We start from the raw sequence: 19,822 nt of genomic DNA, 5'->3' as shown, positions 1-19,822 counted from the left end.
GTGTGCCAGCACACAGAGCAGCAGTTTGAGAAGAGGTCTCCTACGTGTCCAAGCGGCTACACCGCCGCTGAGGAGTGTTGAAGGCGGGAAAGTCCAAGGCAGCAAAAGTCCAGTTCTGAGCTTGGGCGGATGTTTTAGTGAATAGTCTGCAGTTAAGACCGGGAGGGGTAAACAGGGCTAAAATGAGAACTGAGCAGACGTCGCAGTTGGTACACGACAAAACTGAGTTCAGCGGCGCGCGCCAGCTAATAAACCCGAGACCTTGCTCCTCAGAGTCAGTCTCGCGATACTATAACAAAGTCCCGGGAATTCCCTACAAGTCCGGGCAAATATCCGTAGGGGCGGGGGCACGAAGTGGAGACGCGGCGCGCGGCCGTCCGCCTACAGTCATCCAGGATCTCGAGAGAGCTGGGTTCTCGCGATCTTTCCGGAGCCGACCCTCCACGCGGAGTCCGAACGTGTGTGCTGTGACTGGAGAGCAGGGAGGGCGGAGACTGTGCGGGAGGGAGAAGCCCCTTTGGCCGGCCCTACGGAAGCCTGCGAGGGAGGGTGGTGTTCGCTGCCCCGTCCGGTAGTCCAGATGCCCAGCGCCAGCGCCTGCCGCAAGAGTCAGGAGAAGCCGCGGGAGATCATGGAAGCGGCGGAAGTGGGTTTCCTCCTTCCCCGGGCCTGGGAGAACAGACCCTTGGGCCGGACCGCGCTGAGGGAGGGAGTAGGGTGAGCGGGGCCCTGGCCTGTGGGTCCCTATCGGTACTTTGTCTCCAGGCCACGGGCCTGGAGTCCGGGTGCTCAGAGCCCTCACCGGTCCTCCAGGGCCCTTGTCCGAACAGCGTGGCCAGACCCACTCCGGATCGCGTTTCTTACGGGGGTGCCTGGGGGGCTTGGCCTGTAAGAAGCGTGTCTCGGGGCTGGGGTGGTCCTGAAGTACCAACTGCCCCGGAAGTAGGAGCGGCGGGGTCATATTTAAACCTCCCTGGGTTAGGCACGTCCTTCACGTAATCCATCTCTCCGCTGGAAAATTTTAATGTCCACTGGTAATCGATTTTTGCTCAGCCCTCACGCTCTTAATGTTTTTTCAAGTAATGACACTACTTCGTAAAACGATCTGCCAATACGTTTAATGACCATTTTCCATGTGACAGCTTTAGAGAACACTTGTCATTTTTATTTCTTTTCTTCCCCTAGGTAGGGAAATTTGCAGAGAATATATTTGAGACGAAGTGACCCAAAATAATCTGTGTAACTCATAATACCCTGTGGTCCTTCAGTGCTATTGAAAGATGAAAGTTTGAAACCATCCTACAAGTTGTATGTGCTGTTAGTAAAATTCAGATCCCTGATTGGTTCCTAATTTTTCTCTTGAGGAAATAAGAATCTGTGATAAACTGAATAAAGAATAGGTTATCTTAAGACCATTAGATGGAATAAGGTTTGCTGAAGTATGAACAGTACTAATAAGTGACACCTTTTTTCTCTTCACATGCTATAATTATTTATGCGGCCTTCCTGCTGCATTATGTGACTGAATCTTTTCTTTTACAACTGAGGTTATCTTTGTTTTTAAGGTGGTTTTTTTTTAATACACACACACACAAAATTGTTCAATAAACACCTTAACGTGTTTCTGGTTTGTTCTGCTATAAACACAAAATCCAATATCCTCCAGATTTAAAGAAGATGATTCAAACACATAGCCATTGTGACAGAAACTAATTGTTTCATCCACCTTGTAAAATGTAAGGAAACTATTTTTGTGTTTTTCTTGATCTGATTAATTATGTAAACTAGCAGTGCACTTTTGCAGATAGAGTAGGTGTAGAAATAAGGTAGACATTGTGGCAAAGTTGTCATTTTATAGCTAAAAGAATCTTTAAAAGATCATTTTTTAGATAAAGTGAGATTAAAATAAAAGGCCACTTACCGATTTAATAAGTAAAGTTTGTTAATAATAGCCTGGACTCTAGGTCTCCTGTTTCCTCTTGCTAACTTAAAATGTGTAACAAGAAATTTGGTGTCATGTTATCAGTGTCAAACCTGATACGAAGATGGTTTTTAGAAACAGGAAACAGGTGAATTTTTTAATGATGTTTTACAAAAGGAAAGTTGTAGTTAGCTTATATCCAACATCTCCAATTTCTAAAAACTGTAGACATCTGGTGCTCAGAAAGCTTACCGCAAACGCTGGTTCTCTTTGAACATCTCTTCCTGTAATAGGAAGTTAATAAAACTGTGGTACCTCATCCTTCTCCCTTCACAAAGGAAATTTATATCCCTGCTTTGAAGTTGTTTAATCTCCTTTTTGAAGAAGGTAGTTAAAATGTGTTGTACATGTGTGTAAATTTTATTTGAGAGTGCTCTTATGTATGGTATATCACTCTAGGAGTGGTGATCCTCAAAACAAACTAAACAAACTGGGTGCTTATCCTTTTTCTATAGAGTGCATATATAAATGACAGGACAGATTTTCACACTTTAAAACTACTCATTGTGAATTAATAAAATGATCCTGAAAGTTAAGTCAATTCATTTTTAAGTCATTTGTATTTCTGTGTTTACTATGCTATTAGTGTTTAAATAAAAAGTCATGATGCAAAAACGTTTTTTTTGTAGGATTATGCTAAAGAACGATATGGAGTATCTTCAATGATACAGTCACAAGAAAAACCAGGTTAGTAGTTATGTGATAATAAATAAAGCTTTTCTTTCTTTGTAATTCCTGGAAATCTCTTCATGAAGTTTTAGATAAGGTTGATGTAACTAAAGGCGTAACTGAAAAGCATTTTTAATAACCCAAGCAGATGCCACAACCCTGTGCAAACATTGTCAGTTTAGGATCCCTAATCTCTAAAGGGAAAAAATATGTGAAAGGAGTATATTTTAAATGGTAATTTATATTAAAGGTGATTAGGTAAAAGATTTAACTCTGGCCTAGGAGATAAAAGAATGATTAATAATAACTGTCTTCATCATATACAACCTTTTTGTATGCTTTATGAAGTTACTTCCTTTACTTTTCTCCCTGATTTTATTATATTTCTTTGAAATTGACCTGTTAGTTGTTTCCCTCAGACCTGTAGGTTTTCTATTTATAAACATTTGTCTTCCTTTTGTTTCTATTGTATATATGCAGTTTCAACAAATTTATCTTACTCAACTATTTAACAGTCATTTTTCTATTGGTAGACACCCCAAATTATGTCTTTCAAACTTTGGTACAACTGTAGACCTTTAAGCTCTGGCCCAAAGGAAGAATTCAGTACTTCTAACTTAGATGCCTGCCTATGAATTGTGTGCTTTGGAAATAATATACCCCAAGGTCAATTTTACTGTTATTTTGGATTTGATTTATTGCTTGATTACAAAATCACTTTTCCTACCCAACTTTGTTGGAAAAGTGTGCAATGAAAAGTTCACAAAGAATAAACCATTTCCAAAAGATAAAGATAGTGAGGTAAAACAATTGAGTATAAAATGTGATACAAGCAATGTAGTATAAGAGAGGACTACCCCTGCTAGGACAAGCAGGGAGGGTCATAAGAGACTTTTTGCCAGCTTAACTATTTTCCCAAACTGGACTTCCTTGAGCTCTAACACAAAGAAGCTTACTGGAGTTTCAATCTCTTACATAAGCCCCAGTTACCCTTTGCCATAATTAACTGTTCCTAGGCAAATCCAGACTACCCGTTTCGACTTACAAGCTCACCCCACCGGAAGGAAAGATAAACTAGGTATATATCTGATTATAGTAAATAAGAGTAAAATTCTGCCTTTGGTTTTACCTCTGTTAAAATTATAATACTTTTCTCAAAATAAAGTTTTCCTTCCTATCTACTTCAATTTCTTCAAATTCCTTCATTCTAATGCCAGTGACTTAAGTGTGGAGGAGGCAGTAGTTTTTCAAACTGAAACCCTGCTGCCACTGATCTTTGCCTCAGCCAGTCATAGTGGTGGGAGTGTGATATGTGCCTCTGGTATATATGGATATGTTAAAAGTTGAGAATCCCTATGTTAATTAGTCAGAATGCCACATGAAAGAAGGGCCATTACTCTCTTTTGTCCAAAGTACTATTAAAATTACTCTAATTGTGACGCTTATTTATAAGTCTATTTTTTTAGACTTATATTATTCTGTTTTGTTTGGTTTTGAGTTTTGATTGCCTAGTTAGTAAGTTGTTTGCTTTCTCAATCTTGACATTTTCCAATCTGTCTTTTAAAATATTACACTGCTTTGTCTGTGTTTTCTCTTTCACAGTTTTGTCGGAGTTTACACAGCAGACTTGGAAGTTAGCTTAACTCATAAGGTCCATTGACAGAGTTTAACTGCAGAAATTCTCTTCTGATGCCCAGTGCTTGAAAATTTCTCATTCATTCTCGTTGATTTTGGTGATGAGAACCACGGTTTTCTGTAAATCAAATTCTCTCTAAGCGTCATCTTTACTTTAGGAAGCATTAACTCAATGTCTCAATATATTTAGACAAAGTAGGTAAATTATATTTATAATTTGATTTCGTTATAATATCCCCTACAAAGGTATTTTTAAATATTATAGTAAATAGGTTTTACTGCATGTGATATTGTCACACTTGGTTACAATTAGGCAATATAATCCTTGAGAATAGAGATCTTGTACTATTCATGATGTGGTATGTCTATTAATACATTTTTAATTAATACTTTAATCTTTTTCTTCAATATTAAAATTATTGCATATTTACAATGATAACAAAATGATTTTCTGGATCATGATTGCCTTTTTCACTATCTTCACATAATAATTTTCCTGTTTGGGGGACTCTAGATGGGTATAATACTTTGTTATTAGTATTGGAGGGCATAATTGTTGGGGCTCAAAGCCAAAAGGGGAATTTACTGGTTCAAATAACTATAGGAAACAAAATGCAAGAAGGCATAAGATGTGATTGGATTTAGAGGTTCCAGCATTATCTTCAGGGCTATCTGTCTCTGCTTCTTGGCTCTACTTCCTTTAGGCCATTGACCTCATTCTCTCATCCTGCAAACTCAAGTAGTAAGAAAGATGGTGCCTGCAGCCCCGGGCCTACACTATCCCAGCTCAGCAACCCTAGGGAAGACAGCTTTGTCTCCAGTATCTGTTCATTGAGTCCCAGAGAAGGACTTTGATTAGCTCAGTTTGAGTAACATGCCCTTCCCTGGATCAGTCACTGTGTCCTGGGGAATAGGGTTCTATGACTGTCCAGGCCTGGCAGAGAATCCTCCCCTGTGGATAGCTGACTTATGTACTATGGCAGGCAAGCAGAAATACTGTGTCTACTTAAGCAAAGCCTATTTGGCTTTATAAGTAATTGAAGTTCAGGATATTTGCATTTTGAAATTATCTCTTTGACTCCAATGTAGATTGAATTGGGATCAGGGGATTGCCAGTTAGAAGGCTTTTCCTGTAGTTTAGGCACGATATAATAGTACTTTGATTTGGAATGGTAGCAGTGAAGATGAAAGAGAATTGGATAAATTTTATAGATATATTTAGAAAATGTTATTCATATAACTTGAGGCAAATTGCATATAGAAGGTGACTGAAAAGATGTTGTAGGGGAGTGGGTATAGCTTACTGGTAGAGCTCATGCTTGGCATGGATGAGGTCCTGGGTTCAATCCCAGTACCTCTATTTAAAAAACAAAACAAACAAAAAAGAAGATGTAACTCTCATGCACTGTTGGTAGGAATATAAATTGGTGTGGCCACTATGGAAAACAGTATAGAGGTTCCTCAAAAAATTAAGACTAGAACTACCATATGACCTAATGATTCCATTTCTGGGTGTTTATCTAAAGAATACTAAAACACTAATTTGAAAAGATACATGCACCACATTGTTCACTACAGCATTATCTACAATAGCCAAAATATGAAAACAACCTAAGCGCCCATCAGCAGATGATTGGATAAACAAGATGGGGTGTGTGTGTGTGTGTGTGTGAGAGAGAGAGAGAGAGAGAGAGAGAGAGTGAGATGGAATACTACTCAGCCATAAAAAGGATGAAATTTTGCCATTTGTGACAATGTGGATGGACCTTAAGGGTATTGTGCTAAGTGAAGTAAGTCGGATAGAGAAAGACAAATACCACATGATTTCATTTATATTTGGAATATTGATAAAAGTAGTAAATGAACAAATCAAACCAAAAAAAATCAAACACAGATACAGGGAACAGAATAGTGATTACCAAAGGGAAAGGAATGTAGAGGGATGGTAAAATGGGTTAACAAAGTCAGCTATATGGTGATGGATGGAAACTAAACTTTTGGTGTTGAGCATGCTGTAGTGTATACAGAAGCTGAAATATAATGTTGTACACATGAAACCTATATAATGTTAGAAACCAGTTTTAAAAAGCAAAAGAAACAGTGCTGCTGGAGATTGAGAATTGTGTAAGATAATACCAAGTACTCTGGCTAGCTATCAAACCAAAATAATTTTGATCTGTTTGATCTTTTTCTGAATTACAAAATTGTTTCACTTATCTGGCGCAGATCGAGTTTTGGTTCGACTTAGTGACTTGACGGTACAAAAAGCTGATGAAGTTGTTTGGGTGCGTGCAAGGGTTCATACAAGCAGAGCTAAAGGTAAGAGTGATTTAATGATTACAGCTTTTTTGGTAAAGGCTTTGAATTTTTTGTTCTGCAAATTCCTCACCTGTTTTCTTTCCTAAATCATTGTAAAGTATTAGCATTAATTAATTAATTTTAGTCTTCTAAGACATCCTTAAAAATAGTTTGGCTTTAAAACTCAAATGAAATCTTAGACTTTAAGGTATTTTTCTAGCATGTCTCAAAAGTTTAAGTTTTTTAAAGTGAAGAATGTTTTGGAGTAAAGCTGAAACAAGAACGGCCATGACTTGATAATTAATGAGGTACATGGGGATTGTAGGTAGACATTGGTATCTTTTACAAGTATTGATCAGTTTGTCCTTCAAATGTTTATCTCATTTCTTGTTGTTTCCCTCTGCAATAATTAGTAGATTGTCCAATATTTCAGCAATTTTCACAATGAAGAATTTTTGCAACAGCAGAGATAAAAACTCCTGCTGAGTTATTTCATGACTTTCAGCGTTCTGCGTAAAATGTTATTAGAGAACAATGCCGAAGTTTAAAAGTAAATTAAAAAAAGTTTTCTTCTAGTCCAAGTTTTCTATCATCAGGAATAGATGTTAAATTTTATCAGACCTTGTCTAGAAATTTTTTCCCTCAAAACATCATTGGATTGAGTATATTTATGTAGAGATTCATTATACTATTCTCTTTGCTTTTGTGTTTGTTTGAAGTTTTCCACATGATGAAAAATTTAAAATATGGTTGATCTTCGTTATTCACAGGTCGTGTATTTGCAAATCCACCTACTTGCTAACATGTATTTATAACCTCTAAATCAGTAGTTGCTGTGCTCTCATTGTCATTCACAGACATGCCAGACACACATGTGCAGAGTGGCAAGAAATTTGAGTCCCCCAATGCACACCTTTGCAGCTGAGGTCAGACATAATGAAGCTCTGCCTTGTATCAGTTCTCATAAACCAGTGTCTTTTTTGCAATCTATTTAGTGCCTCATTCTTCACAGTCTTGCGCTTTTCGTTGCTGATTTGACTGTTTAAAATGGGCTCCAGCATCGTGCTGAAATGTTTTCTAGTGTTCCTAAGTGCAAGAAGGCTGTAATATGCATTAAGAATAAAATACAAGTTATTAGATAAGCTTTGTTCAAGCATGAATTTCAGTACTGTTGGCCATGAGTTCTATGTTAATGAATCAACAATATGTATTAAATAAGATAATTGTATTTTTATGAAAGTTTTTACTTTATTTCAATTTACCAGTAACAGTGAATGTATATGCCTGAGAGTAGAAGTGTTGCTTTGTCATGTGTCCCTTTGCTGTTAAATTACATCTGGATTCTTTTTTCACCAAATTCCTTGCTCTAAAAACTTTTAACCAACCATAAGCCCTTGGAGGGGGCAGAAAGCAATGTTTGCCGTTTTCTTTCTTTATTGTTAACCTTCTTCTGAAGCCCAAAGATCCACTGCAAAAAAAACACCACCAAACAATCACCACCAAACTCACTAAAAGTATGTTAACTAAAATTAAAGCCTCTTTGGTTAAACTAGTACTTACCACAACCCATAGCCTGTCACTGAAGTACCTCTTGGCTCTCCATAGTTTTATCATCAAAATAAGGTGTCTTTAACAGAAATACACACAGAACAATTTACGTATTGAGGGACTGATGAAAATATTGTGACCAGACATTCACAGAAACCTAGACCTGTATTTCCTCTAGGAGCAATGGTTCAGTACTTGCTAATTCATTGTTCCTGGTGACTTTCTAAAATGTAACTACCACAAATAGAGAAAGAATCAACTGTATGTAACTGTAGTGGTTTACAGTAATTCAGTGGATTTCTTAATGTTGAACCATTTTTGGATTCTTGGAATAAACTGAATTTGTTAAAGGTGTGGGTGGTATTCTTTTAGTGTAGTACTAAGTTAAGTTTACGTGTAATAGGTGTTTTTCGGAATTTTACATTAATCTGGTTTTCATAGTTTTTATTTGGAAAATCCTACTTTAAGTTTTATATATATATATATATATATACACACACACACATATATGTTATATATATATATATATATATATATATATATATACATACACACACACACATATATATGTGTATATATATATATATGTATGCATGTGTGTGTTTTTAAGTTATAAGTTACCCAAGTAATACATGAATATTTTCACATGAATTTTTCCAGGAATACAGAAATGATATTCCTTTTTTTCCTCTACTGCCTATCCTTTGCCCCAGTCTTTTCTATTAATTCATAATAATTTGTTCAGTGTCTTTCAAAAAATCTTTCTTTTTAATGCACATACATACAGATTTTTGTTTTGTACATTTTAATTTGTCTTATTTTATGTAGATGATATATTTTTACAAGTTATTGTGTAACCTTTTAAATTTTAAATTAACAGTGTTTCTTGGAGATCATTCCATGATATTAGTTATAGATCTACATGAGACAGTATTTCTCCAAGATAGATATCTAGAAGTGAAATTGCTAGGTTGAAAGGTACGCATATGTATATTAAAATTTTCTACTATTAGATTACCCTCCAAAAAAGCTCTACTCAGTTATACTCCCACAGGTATGTGACAGTAACACTTTCTCCACATCCTTGCCAGGAATGATTGTCAGTGTTTTTTATTTTTGCCAAACTAGATTATCTGAAAAATAATAAAATCTTGTGCTTTGAATTGGCAGAACCTTGATTGCTGCTGCTACTCCTTTCTTCCTTACATTGGAAAAATCATGCCAATAAATATGACTTATTTGGAATCATTCATTTGCTTTAACTCCCGAGGTAGTAACACATTAAAATTGGACTTGGAAAAACAACCTATGCTGGCAATTTCAAGTAAAGCAAAATTCTGAAAAACCATGAATTAGGAGATGAAAGTATCAAAATCATAGCACCGAAAGTATGACAACTAGAATCCTGTTACATTAAAAAAGAAATCTGTTTATATAACAAATATCTGTATATTTTTCCTCAAATTAAGAGCAATGTTTTACATATTTTTAAAGATTAAAAATCAAATTTCTTACAGTAAGTTTATGTATCACATCCCTAAAATCAAGATTTTTACGTAGGAGCAAGGAGAAATTTTTAACTCTTAATGATACATTTAACATTAATTTATTTCGATTGTGAAAGCTTATGAGCTTAAGTCTGAATATTGAAAGAGTAATTGAAATATCTGTGGTTCCTTTCAAATTTTGTACATAGTACATGAGAGTCATTGGCACAAGAGAATTCTCTTTCAATATTGTTCTTCCTAAAAACTTATTTACTTCCAAAATAGCTAGTTTATTTAGGTAGTCATACAGTTTAGAATTTTTAATACCAAAAGTTAGAACCTCATCTTATATCCATTCAAGAATATTTCAGGGATCCCTTTTATTTCTTTCTCTTGCCTGACTGCTGTGGCTAGGACTTCCAGGACTATGTTGAATAGGAGTGGTGATAGTGGACATCCTTGTCTTGTCCCAGATTTTAGTGGGAAGCTTTTGAGTTTTTCACCATTGAGTACTATGCTGGCTGTAGGTTTGTCATAGATAGCTTTTATTATGTTGAGATATGTTCCCTCTGTACCCACTTTGGCGAGAGTTTTTATCATAAATGGGTGTTGAATTTTATCAAATGCTTTTTCTGCATCGATTGAGATGATCATGTGGTTTTTGTCCTTTCTCTTGTTGATGTGATGTATTACACTGATTGATTTGCGTATGTTGAACCAGCCTTGTGTCCCTGGGATGAACCCCACTTGGTCATGATGTATAATCTTTTTTATGTGTTGTTGGATTCTATTTGCTAAAATTTTGGTGAGGATTTTGGCGTCTATGTTCATCAGTGATATTGGCCTATAATTCTCTTTTTTTGTAGTGTCTTTGCCTGGTTTTGGTATCAGGGTGATGGTGGCTTCATAGAATGAGTTTGGGAGTATTCCCTCCTTTTCAATCGTCTGGAAGAGTTTGAGAAGGACTGGTATGAGTTCTTCTTTGTATGTTTGGTAGAATTCCCCGGTGAAGCCGTCCGGTCCTGGACTTTTATTTGTAGGGAGGTTTTTAATTGCTATTTCTATTTCCTTTCTAGTGATCGGATTGTTCAAGTGTTCAGATTCTTCTTGATTCAGTTTTGGTGGACAGTATGTTTCCAGAAACTTGTCCATCTCCTCTAGGTTATCCAGTTTGGTTCCATATAGTTTTTCATAATATTCTCGTATGATATTCTGTATTTCTATTTTGTTTGTTGTAATTTCTCCATTTTCCTTTCTTATTTTGCTAATTTGTGCTCTCTCTTTTTTCTTCTTTGTGAGTTTGGCCAGAGGTTTGTCGATTTTATTTACTTTTTCAAAAAACCAGCTTTTGGTTTGGTTGATTTTTTCTATGGTCTTGTTAATCTCTATTGTATTTAATTCCTCTCTGATCTTTATTATTTCCTTCCTTCTGCTGCTTTTTGGGGCTTTTTGTTCTTCTTTTTCTAATTCATTCAGGTGGTGGGTTAAATTGTTTATTTGAGATTGTTCTTCTTTTTTGAGGAAGGCCTGTATCGCTATAAACTTCCCCCTTAGCACTGCCTTTGCTGTGTCCCAGTGGTTGTGCTTTCATTATCATTTGTCTCAAGGTATTTTTTAATTTCAGCTTTGATTTCCTCATTGATCCATTGTTTTTTCAATAACATATTGTTTAATTTCCATGCTTTCCTTTTTTTCTCCTTTGTTTCTCTGTTGTTGATTTCCAGTTTCATGGCATTGTGGTCAGTAAAGATGCTTGAGATAATTTCTATCTTCTTAAAATTGTTGAGGTTTCTTTTGTGCCCAAGTACATGATCGATCCTGGAAAATGTTCCATGTGCATTTGAAAAGAATGTATATCCTATTTTTGGGGGGTGTAATGCTCTGAAAATATCCACCAAATCTAGTTTTTCTGTTGTAGTATTTAATTTCTCTGTTGCCTTGTTTATTTTCTGTCTGGAAGATCTGTCTAGTGATGTTAATGCAGTGTTAAAATCTCCAACTATGATTGTATTCCCATCAATATCCCCCTTTATCTCTGTTAGTAATTCTTGTATGTACTTACGTGCTCCTATATTGGGTGCATATATATTAACGAGTGTAATATCCTCATCATGTATCACTCCTTTAATCATTATAAAATGTCCTTCTTTATCTTTCTTTATGGCCTTTGTTTTAAAGTCTATTTTGTCTGAAATCAGTACTGCAACACCTGCTTTTTTGGCTTTTCCATTTGCATGGAATATCCTTTTCACTCTCAATCTATATGTGTCCTTCTCCCTAAAGTGGGTCTCTTGTATGCAGCATATTGAAGGTTCTTGCTTTATTATCCAGTCTGCCACTCTGTGTTTTTTTTTTTTTTTCCAAATTGGAAAAGAAGAGGTAAAAGTGTCATTATATGCTGATGACATGTTACTATATATAGAAAACCCTAAAAGGTCCACACAAAAGCTACTAGAGCTGATTGAAGAATTCAGCAAGGTAGCAGGTTACAAAATTAACGTTCAAAAATCAGTTGCATTTCTTTACACTAACGATAAATCAACAGAAGAAGAAAGTAAAGAAACAATCCCCTTTAAAATAGCACCCAAAGTAATAAAATATCTGGGAATAAATCTAACCAAGGAGGTGAAAGAATTATACACAGAAAACTATAAACCATTGATGAAGGAAATTAAAGAAGACTTTAAAAAATGGAACGATATTCCATGCTCTTGGATTGGAAGAATCAATATTGTTGAAATGGTCACACTGCCCAAGGCAATCTACAGATTTAATGCAATCCCTATCCAATTACCCAGGACATATTTCACAGAACTAGAAAAAATCATAATAAAATTCATATGGAACTATCAAAGACCTAGAATTGCTAAAGCATTACTGAAGAGAAAGAAAGAGGCTGGAGGAATAACTCTCCCAGACTTCAGACAATACTATAGAGCTACAGTCATCAAGACAGCATGGTATTGGTACCAAAACAGACATATAGACCAATGGAACAGAATAGAGAGCCCAGAAATGAACCCACAAACTTTTGGTCAACTCATCTTTGACAAAGAAGGCAAGAATATACATTGGAATATAGACAGTCTCTTCAGCAAATGGTGTTGGGAAAACTGGACAGCAGCATGTAAAACAATGAAGCTAGAACACTCCCTTACACCATATACAAAAATCAACTCAAAATGGATTAAAGACTTAAACATAAGACAAGATACAATAAACCTCCTAGAGGAAAACATAGGCAAAACAGTATCTGACATACATTTCAAAAATTTTCTCCTAGAAGAAATAAAAGCAAGAATAAACAAATGGGACCTAATGAAACTTACAAGCTTCTGCACAGCAAAGGAAACCAGAAATAAAACAAGAAGAAAACCTACGGAATGGGAGAAAATTTTTGCAAGTGAAACGGACAAAGGCTTGATCTCCAGAATATATAAGCAGCTCATACGACTCAATAAGAAAAAAAAAACAACCCAATCCAAAAATGGGCAGAAGACCTAAACAAGCAATTCTCCAAGGAAGACATACAAATGATCAAAAAGCACATGAAAAAATGCTCAATATCACCAATTATCAGAGAAATGCAAATCAAAACTACAATGAGGTATCACCTCACACCAGTCAGAATGGCCGTCATTCAAAAATCCACAAATGACAAATGCTGGAGAGGCTGTGGAGAAAGGGGAACCCTCCTACACTGCTGGTGGGAATGCATTTGGTGCAGCCACTATGGAAAACAGTGTGGAGATTCCTCAAAAGACTAGGAATAGACTTACCATATGACCCAGGAATCCCACTCCTGGGCTTGTATCCAGAAGGAACCCTACTTCAGGATGACACCTGCACCCCAGTGTTCATAGCAGCACTATTTACAATAGCCAAAACATGGAAACAGCCTAAATGTCCATCAACAGGTGACTGGATAAAGAAGAGGTGGTATATTTATACAATGGAATACTACTCAGCCATAAAAACCGACAACATAATGCCATTAGCAGGAACATGGATGCTCCTGGAGAATGTCATTCTAAGTGAAGTAAGCCAGAAAGAGAAAGAAAAATACCATATGAGATCGCTCATATGTGGACTCTAAAAAACAAAAACAAAAACAAACAAACAAACAAAAACAAAGCATAAATAAAGGACAGAAATAGACTCACAGAGAATACAGACTTGTGGTTACCAGGGGGGTGGAGGGTGGGAAGGGATAGACTGGGATTTCAAAATTGTAGAATAGACTACACTGTATAGCACAGGGAAATATACACAAAATGTTATGATAACTCACAGAGAAAAAAATGTGACAATGAGTGTGTATATGTCCATGAATAACTGAAAAATTGTGCTGAACACTGGAATTTGACACAACATTGTAAAATGATTATAAATCAATAAAAAATGTTAAAAAAAAAAAAAGAAACACAATGCCTAAAAAAAAAAAAAGAATATTTCAGGGAAAATAACAAATGGAAAGTACTTCAAAACATTGAGGTCTTTGATGTTTATACCATAACTGATTAAGTGATAAAGGAAAATATTAGTTTTGGGTATTAGGAAGTGAAAGAGGAATGACAGTTCCTTATGAAAGTAAGGGGAATCAAGAGGCCCAGAATTATTTAAAAATAAAGCTGGTTACAGGACGTAAAGAGACTCTTTTATGGACAAAGTAAACTATTTGGAACTTTTTAAAAAGTGAAACTGTTATAAAGGATGAAGGATTAGGAAGATGATAAAGGAAAGATGAGGAAAATAGAACATGAAGGAAACTAGCCTGTTATTCTAAGTGCTCTTTACAGTGTACTTTGGTAGGGAATAAAATGAACCACCTCCGTGGAATGTTTATGTTCTTGTTACTCAGCATGTTCTTGTTACTAAGCACTTTGCTGGCACTTTGGTGGTTGCATCATTGAGGTTTCCGTGATGGTTAGCATAGTACCTTTGCCTGTAGAATATGCTAGTTATAGAATCAGTGTTGAAAGTGATCTGAAGTTCCTTGAAATTCGTTTAGTAAGTCCATACCATGACAGAATAATTTTCGTGATTTATAATATTTTTTTGAAATTGGTGATTTGCCTGTGTTCTCATAACAAATATCTTAGAAGCATTTTGAAAGTGTAGTGGGAACTTGGGTTTCTTAAAAGCTTGTCAGTTGAGTATGAGTATTCTGGCTATGGAAGCCAGATACACATGTGTATGTCCCTGATGAGTATAGTAAATTTTGGCCCAATTTTAAAGTAGAGAGGCATTTTTCTTCTTTGTAAAACCTGAAGTAGCATGTCCTTAATACTCATGTGTACTTTCTGTCCTGTTCAGGGAAGCAGTGTTTCTTAGTCCTACGTCAGCAGCAGTTTAACGTCCAGGCTCTTGTGGCGGTGGGAGACCATGCAAGCAAGCAGATGGTTAAATTTGCTGCCAAGTAAGTAAGCAATTATATCCTGTTGTCAGAATGAACAATGGTGGGAACCAAGACTCCCAGGGCTTTGGACCATTTTCATACATTAACATCAATGCTTCGTTTGTTTAAAAATGTAGTTATTTAAATTGTCAGTTCACTGTTGCTGAATACATTAAACTTACAAAAGAGAAAATATGGAGCACAGGCTTGGAATTCATTTGGAACTGCTGAAGCAGCACTCTCTACAGACAAGTCACATTTACTTTCAAGTAGAGTAACAAAAAGCCTGGCAGCCTCAACACAGCAAAGCAACTTTATTTTGTTGTGTTTGTTGAGCTTCATTTCCTCCCTCCCTCCCCCAGTTTGAGATTTGCATATTAAGCAACAAGTTTTCTAACTGAATAGTGGAAGTGTTTAAAATAAAGAATTTAATTTTGTAAATGGTTCCATCCTGAAGGAAGTAAAACAAATAATATAACACGTTACAACTTTCAACTTTGATCCCAAAAGCTATATAAATAAATAAATAAATAAATAAATAAATAAATTAAGTAAGTAAGTAAGTAAGTAAGTAAGTAAGTAAGTAAGTAGGTAAGTAGGTAAGTAAGTAAGTAAATAAGTAAATAAGTAAAGGTAAAGATTGCTTTTCCCCCCACAGAAGTGTTACTGTCTAGCTCAGAGTTCCCATAGAAGCCCATTGCTTTGTTCAGTTTGCAAGAGGCAGGATATGGAGATGGCATAGTGGTTGTGCATGCTGGAACGCTAAGGTAATAAGAGTTGTTCATGTGGCTAGTTTTGTTCATATGTTTTCCTCAATTTAATCAAAATTTAATTTCCATGGTAATGATCAAATAAGACTTGGAAAAATGAGTGATTTTTACATTTTAAGCAATAGAGTACTTTATAGGCATAAATGTTTTTTAGCAGAAGTTTGATCAAGTAAATGTTACATTTTTAATTGATTTTTATCTCTGTGCTTGATATATATATATATATGCTTTCAAAGATGAGTTAATATAGATAGAATTACCAGTTTTAGAACTAGAAAAAAACTAAGAAGTGATCTAATTTAACATTTTAATTTATGTTTGGGCCCTCCCTGACTACCCCAGCATAGTGTTCTACATATAGTGGATGCTTAGCAACTGGTTTTGGTTGATATTTAGTTTTAGTGTACTATAGAAATACCTGCACTCAGGTTTAAAGACTCCAGTGCCATTGTATCAATTTACTGATGAGCGCCGAGGTGTTAGTACTACTAATGCAGTAGCCCCACCTCTCCCTGTCTCCCAGTCCTGCAGTCCAGAGACTGTAACTTTCATCTCTCCTACCTGTATCTTTTGGTGATTAGGTTTGCTGTTTTCATCTCATGGTCCATAGGGGTGTATGCCTGTGGGGTGAATTTGTCATCTAACCTTTTAAGGTCAGTCTATATCCTATGAAGTGGGACATAAGTAATCTTGATCCCTAGAGGTAAAGTTTACCTACACAGAGAGGCATCTGTAAAAAGATCCGCTGAAAACCACAGACATGTATACCAAATTATATTTAATATACTGGAGAATACTGGGGAAAAGTCCACTTAAAATCAACAAACTTTATGGCTTCTGTCTTTTATGTATTATATTGATTCTGAAGACTAATATATGAAGCTGACAGCTTTATATAGAATGTATTTTTTTCATTAAACTGCATTATAGAAGTAGACACTCCTCAGAAACTCCTGGCACTTGAGTAACAGCAGTTGACCCTATCAGATGTCAACCAAAGCTTACTAAGCTAGAAGAGCTGCTTGCAAACAGAATTTAGTTCACTAAAGCCCTTACAATACATGTTAAAGAAAGGCTTTCATCTAAACAGGATGGTGTATGGGTAATCTTTCTTTTAGATATAGAAAGAATTTAGATAATTTAGCCCAGATTTCAAAATCTTCAAGTGGAACTCAATCAAGATCTAGATCTGATTTTAATCTTAATTTAGGTTTCACAATTGGATGTGACTTTGATTTTTTTTTTTAAAGCAAAGAACATGTAGCTATTAGTCCCTTAAAAAAAACTGGACTTAATATAATTAGTATTGTGTGGGAAAAGATTGTTTCATAATAGGGCTGTTGCAAATTATAAAGCCTTTGACTGATTATATACAAGTGAATGGAACCAGTTTTATACAATAGGTCTAATATTAGTAGTTAGGTTATAATTATTTAACTTTTGGCACTACTCGTATGTTAAGGTGTCTAGCCTGAGTAATTAAGAGTAAATGTGTTAATAGTTTTTGCTACCCTGTGAAAAAAGAAAATTCTCATGACTATGGTGGGAAATGATGAGTTTTTAATTTTTTGGTTGATTGCTAAGATAATTTTCTTAGGAACATGATTTCTTGCTCGTGATAGGTCAATCAGCTTGTCTTTTTTATGTAATTTTACTATACTTCCAAAGTAGTTCAGATATCCTCATCTTCCTTAGTAATAGAAGTCTAATTAAAACACGTGTCCTTTCTGACAGAAAGCCAGTAGTATAACCTTACATTCAGAGTACCACTTTTTTAAGAAGAATATCAAGAACAAACAAATTTTATTTGAAAATTACCTGCTGTATTCATGAATAATAATAAAAAAGTGAAGTTTTAATGTAAATTCTGAAGAACTTTCAGAACTTCTTTAGGGAAAAGGTATGTTGGTTTTTTTCCTTCATCCTTCAGAATCCTTTTCCTGAAAAGTCCATACATGCCAGAAGTTTCTTTTTAAGTGCTATCTTTATCTAAAATCTTTAATGACTTCCTATTTCCAACCATGTCCAATATTAATTCTGCCTGCTGGCTCCCCTTCATATTTCCAACTACCTCCCAATATACATGCTTTAGGTTGAGCAGACTCTCCATACGTGCAATGACCTCTTTGCTTACTTGACTTCTTATTTTAAAGGCTCTGGCTTTATTCTTTAAATCCTTGTTCTTTGTCGCTTAAGCCTCTGGCCTTCATGATCCTCACTGATTGCTGTCTCTTTTCTGTGGAGTCCATAAATAAATTTAACTGGAAATTTTCTATATTTTTTAAAACTTAGTGCACATTTTGATGATTATCCTAAAGTTATATAAGGGTAGTATGCATATCATTTTATAGGCTAACTTATAGCAAAGAACTGCTGTATGAATTCAGTACTTCCATTTAGCATTTACTGTCATATTTATTTATAGTTAGGTTCACGCCAACTGAAGCCAATGATATTCCTGTTCTGTACAAATGAAGATTTCGCCATAGTTTGAATAGCAGCATGCTGAATGAGTTGCATTACTAGGTGGTACTTCATAGTTAAGAGGCATTCTGAAAAGTCTGTGCCTTTCAACCAGACTTACTGAATCCTATTTTCGTCTGCACAGAGGCAGCAGATTACTAATAGTATAATAGTCTTCATACAAGGAGAAATGTTCCTATTTCCAGTTCTAGTAGTTATCAGATTAGATACTCATTTGACTCAAATTTCAATTAATAATAATATATTATTAACTTTCACATGAACATGATAGTTTTATAAAATTATCAACTGATACTTTATTTAAATTGTCATTTTTAGATTGCTCTTTGCAGAACTTTGGTTAATTATGACACTTAATTATCCTGAACCAACCTCAAAGTTAACGTTTTATGTAGTTGTGAACAGGCACTCTTCATATGGCTAATATTAAAGTACAATTACAGAAAAATTGAATACAGAATTGGATCTGAGACTATAGCTTTATACAGTAAACCAAATGTTGACAGTTTAGGTTTAGCAAACTTTAAATTAGATTGGAATTTTATTGTTTTTAATATTTGTTTTCTTTTAAAATTCATTTTGATTTAAAAAGATTTTTAAAAGGGCTATAAGCATAAGGCATTTATACTAGTTTTATATTTTTAAGTATTTAAGTAACATGATAGAACTAGTTTAAGTGCTCACCGAAGGTCCCTGATATCAGTTAGTTCCACTGATCTATGCCACACTGAGTAGTGCTTAATTCTTACCAAGCTTATTTTGAACTTAAGATTTGTGGGGTTTTGATGAAGAAAAATGAGTTCACAAAATAAGTGATCATAGAACTTCTGGGATGATTGAAACTTTTCATTTTTACAAGGCAACTGGGTATAACAGAGGGCTAAAGAGCCAGAGACTTGGCTTCTTACTAATGAGCCATGTGACTTCATAAACTGTTTATTGTATGGTAGTCTTACTTCATTCATTACAACTAAGACCCTTCTTTAAACACCTCTATTTCTATATGCCTGGGAATAAAGTCTGAGATTGGGTGTGGTACTAATTCAGTGTAATTGAAAGAAGTTACTTGACACATAGGCCAACCTTGTGCCTGCTTTAGAATTGGAATATAGATTTTTATTATCAAAAAGTAGTTTATTATTTTTTAAAATACTTATATAATTTATATATTTTTGCATGTTATTTTAATTTAACTAGAAAATATATGGTTTCTCATGTTTGGGCATATTTAGTTCTTTGCCTCAATGAATTGTATATTAAATTTATATCATTGAAGCATTTTATGTTGGCACATTACTAGAAAAACTAGTGTTTAGCAACTTTAAAGCCTGTCCTCTTTTCAACTAATCTTTTATTACCTCTTTCCCAGGATTTAAAGATTATTAATTTGAATGTGGCTGGTTATATAGACCTGTGGAGCACATTTCTCATTGAGTACAGTAAGATTCAATAAATTATTTCTGACGGCCAGAAAAGTAGCAAATTTGTTGCCAGTTTTGCCAAAAACCTTTAATACTGAGGTTTCTGTAAGTGTTTAAATTATAATCGTTTT

The 19,822-nt window shown here is 35.1% G+C and overlaps 1 protein-coding gene across 1 annotated transcript in view; it reads left to right on the top strand.

Moving 5' to 3' along the window:
- Positions 1–424: 424 nt before the first annotated feature.
- The window catches only part of DARS1 (aspartyl-tRNA synthetase 1), a 55,032-nt gene continuing 35,634 nt past the window's right edge, over positions 425–19,822 (top strand). The window contains exons 1-4 of the mRNA XM_010973211.3: positions 425–646; positions 2,611–2,668; positions 6,512–6,604; positions 14,935–15,037. Of these exons, the coding sequence (XP_010971513.1) occupies positions 581–646; positions 2,611–2,668; positions 6,512–6,604; positions 14,935–15,037 (320 nt within the window). The 5' untranslated portion in view covers positions 425–580. The remainder of the gene's footprint in view (positions 647–2,610; positions 2,669–6,511; positions 6,605–14,934; positions 15,038–19,822) is intronic.

The sequence above is a fragment of the Camelus bactrianus genome, chromosome 5 (assembly GCF_048773025.1).
Source record: "Camelus bactrianus isolate YW-2024 breed Bactrian camel chromosome 5, ASM4877302v1, whole genome shotgun sequence".
Lineage (NCBI taxonomy): Eukaryota > Metazoa > Chordata > Mammalia > Artiodactyla > Camelidae > Camelus > Camelus bactrianus.
Note: the sequence above shows the minus strand (reverse complement) of the source record. Positions and strands in the feature narration are given on the sequence as shown.